The 3835-nt window shown below is 37.3% G+C and overlaps 1 protein-coding gene across 2 annotated transcripts in view; it reads right to left on the reverse strand.

Annotated features, from left to right (window-relative positions):
- Nucleotides 1-3835, reverse strand: part of adm2b (adrenomedullin 2b) — a 10286-nt gene continuing 6451 nt past the window's right edge. For both annotated transcript variants that reach the window (XM_043265082.1, XM_043265081.1), the window contains one exon: nt 1-2680. In XM_043265082.1, coding sequence (XP_043121017.1) covers nt 2317-2680 — 364 coding nt within the window. In that variant the 3' untranslated portion in view covers nt 1-2316. The remainder of the gene's footprint in view (nt 2681-3835) is intronic.

The following is a 3835-nucleotide window of genomic DNA, read 5'->3' on the forward strand; positions in this document are numbered from 1 at the left end:
ACCATTTGCATTTTTGTTTATTGAAACATCTAAATCGTATTAAAACACACAGCGTTGGCACGTAACTACAAATGTCCGGCCATTACACACTCGCAAAATATTTACACAAGCTTTTGTTAACTTAGATTTAAATAACATCTCTTCCATTCAAGTCGGTGGCATTAAAATTGATCGTGTTGCTTTTAAAGTGCTTTAGGTTTAATGGCGACCTTTGACCTATCTGTGTACATGAGGATAGCAGACATTCCACCGCTGACACGCTATGACAAACTGTAGGTGTTTGTGTATGCGTGATTGTTCGGCCGGAGAATCGTGTTTATATTTGTCGCCCATGTTTTATTTGTATTTGTGATTTTATGTTGCGAGACTGGCATGCGGCGACGTACGCGATCAGACGGTGTTGAACGTTTGAGAGCTTTACGGATGAAGGCTTGACGTTTTAAAAGTTTAAATGGGAATATACAGTGGTCCCAGAAGGTATGCGGACGCATTTAAAGTGGCTGTGTGTAATTTTTCGAAGTGAAAATACTTTCTCCAGTCTTAGCGTGAAGCGCAGAGACGGCTATAAGTAAGACTTTCGTTTCCCCCGGAGAGTGGGTCCGTGACTGACGCTTATAACATTACTCTCTTGGTCTGAACAAGTTGACGGTGGCTCAGCCAATACTGTGAGTTTGGGATGGGACCGTTTCCGCCAATGGCTGATGAGAGGAAAGCTCCGGAAACCTGTTTGGAAACAGTTATTGTTAAGATGACAAAATATCAAAGCGAATGGTTTCTGCGAGAAAATACAGAGCTTTTTCTTAGAACTAAATGCAAATGTTTTGAGCATTATTTAATGAAAGTTATTTGCTGAAAATCTAGCACTCTGATTTCCACGTATTTCCACAAATTTAGGGCTTTTAAATGCATCGGGATTAACATTGTGACATGACCAATAACATAGGAATTAGAATCCAAATACATCCAAATTTCAATTCAAAATTGTTGTTTTTTTAATCATTTGGATCCTAACAAACCTTTTGCGCTATCTTTATTTTGAAGTGCCCCTATTATGGATTTTTGAGCTTTCATGCAGTGTGTTATGGCTCTAGGTTTTAAATCAGAAAGCGCGCCGTGTATAAAGTTACTGTGTCTCAGAAAAAGTGTTGATTATGAATCACTAAAAAATAATCGTTTTAAAACTAGTCGTTTTGTATTGACGTCAAAATCAAACATTAGCATATTTCCCCACCCACTTGTTGGTCTTTTTTCGCATTGGTCTGAATGAAAATAAATCTAGGTGCCGCTTTTGAAGCGTTAAAAGCTTACAAACACTGCTTTAAATTAAATCGACCAATCATCGAAGGGGTTTGGAAAAATTAATAATTGAATGAATAGTTTGGGAGTAAAATAGGGTAAAAATTAATGCATATTATAAAACAATTAATATGTTTTTTGACCTTGCATGCGTGTCAACCTGTTGTTTAGGACTCAAAATATGAACCTTTCATAACCCATAATGGAGGCACTTTAAATAACCATCTGGTTTGATATTTGGGGTTAGATTCATAAATAAGTAGTTTTGTTCGGCTTTAGGTGGCTCAGTCAAGGGTGATTTGTCCTGGCTTAGAGAGCGAGAGACGGTGTGGGATTACTCTAAAGATAATGAAGGTTTAAGTCACTTCATTACAGAAGGGCATGAGTATAAAAAAGTCACCTTTGACCTTTAGAAAAGGATTATTAATTGTTAAAGGGGCACGTATAGTGTTTACACTTCAATTCTCTTCCCTGAGATCCACTAAGTTGTTTTTAGTAGTGTTTTCTATTGGCTCCAAAGCTGCATTCCTTTAAAACATTAAAGCGATTGAATAAACAATCCTTGCTGAAATGAAAACTCTGTTCAGGACAGCAGGGTCCTCAGAGCTGTAGGTGCTTCTCAAACCTTCCCTCATTGTTCATAACACTTCTCCGGTGTTTATGTGTAACATCAAACATTCTCTTTACTTCTCCGTATTAAAGGCCAGGGCAGGTTTCTGAACATTTAAATAGAAGCTTGCAGGTTAATGTCGGCGACCGTGCCGTATGTTAATGATAAATGACGTCAAAATGGCAGAAGTTCATAGCAAGTTGTTTTTGTTTCAATAGATGTTCGTTTAGAGTTCTTCACTCTCCTGTAAGCACATTAATTGACTCTTTTATTTCAAAAGATTAAAGAGAATTAGATTTCCCGTGACAGGACGGCCGTAAATCGATTATGCCAGTTGTTGATTGGTTGCCTGCTGGTGGTCTTCTGTAGTCACATTTTTGGATAGGTCTTTTTGCTGTGCGTTCGTAGCCTCATCCGTAACTATGTGGGCTCCTGGGATTGATCGGCGCGTCTTGCCGTCCGCTTTGGCCGTTCAGCTGATAGAGTCGGTGGCTGAGGTTTTGTACCTGGCATGTGCCGAGGACGCATCCCACGCGCATCAGCCGACCTCGTGACCCTCGGAGGACATGCCGGCGCTCCCGGAAATGTTCCCCGCTTTGATTGGCCGGTGTGTTGGCGTGTTTCGCCGGGGGTCCTTTATGCAGGAGGGCCCTCCAGACCGCGCGGCGCTCTCTTGCCCCGACACTCGAAGCTATTGAAGGAACGGTGACGGTTTCCATGGCATTACCACCCCGTGATTCTGGAAGCTTCCCGGGTTTGCTGGGAAAACTCGATCTGGTGAGAGAAAGAGAAATTGTTTGGTTGACCGCCACATGCACGCATTGTCCAGATCGATTTAAATACACCGTTTAGACATTCACATAGGAGCTTACGTATAGTTTAAGTATTAACTTGGCAGCATTAAGACCATTTTAGGTGGACTGTTTGAAGCCTGTTATTAATCAAGCGTTTCTCTGGCTGTAGTCCGAGTTATTTGTGGCATGCACTAATATTCCCTCGCTCTAGGACACACACTCGTTCACGTGCTTCCCTGTCTTCAGTCCGGCTCCTCAGGAGGGATTCAGAGTAGTGCTATGCAACAATTAATCGCATCCGAAAATAAAAGTTTTTGTGTACTGTGTTTAATTGGTATAATTATTATACATAAATATATTTAACATATAAACAAAACGCATGTTATCTTAAATGCACGTGTGTTTATATATACATAAAATTGCTGTGCAATGATTCATCGCAAATAAAAAAAAAATATTTGGTTAATTAAAATGTGTGCATTCTGTGTGTATTTATTACATGCATGTATATTTAAAGAGAAATATGTTAAGTTTAGTTTATATATATATATATATATATATATATATATATATATATATATATATATATATATATATATATATATATATATATAAATTATATGTGAATACTTGTAAATAGTTTCAAAATATATGTGCGTTACATATGATTATACGTAATATACACACACATTATGTAAAGAAAAACTTTAATTTTGGATGTGATTACTCTTAATTTTTTCACACCACTAATTCAGAGCGTTTCTTTTTGTTTAAATATCAAGGATGTTAAATTGTTAGACTGAGATTCTGAGGCTGCTTGGCACTATATTTGCTATTAACTTTGAACTTTTTGCTATTAACTGTTATTTTACATGTAAACCGGTTGTTTAAGGTGAAGTTTGTAATTGCTGTGTCGCTACACTGTATAAAATAATTTTCTAAAGTTATAAAAAAAAAAAAAAAAAAAAAGAGTACGTTTACAAAATCCTACTTAATACCATTTAATTTGATGGGGGTTTTCTTTGTAATTATTTTTGATAGTTAAAATACTTTCAAAGCAAATCTTTCAGCAATAATAATATTATTTCCCAATTATTATTTTCCAAACATCCATTATTCGGCCAGTCAGGTAATG

The sequence above is a fragment of the Puntigrus tetrazona genome, chromosome 18, assembly GCF_018831695.1.
Source record: "Puntigrus tetrazona isolate hp1 chromosome 18, ASM1883169v1, whole genome shotgun sequence".
NCBI classification, from domain to species: domain Eukaryota; kingdom Metazoa; phylum Chordata; class Actinopteri; order Cypriniformes; family Cyprinidae; genus Puntigrus; species Puntigrus tetrazona.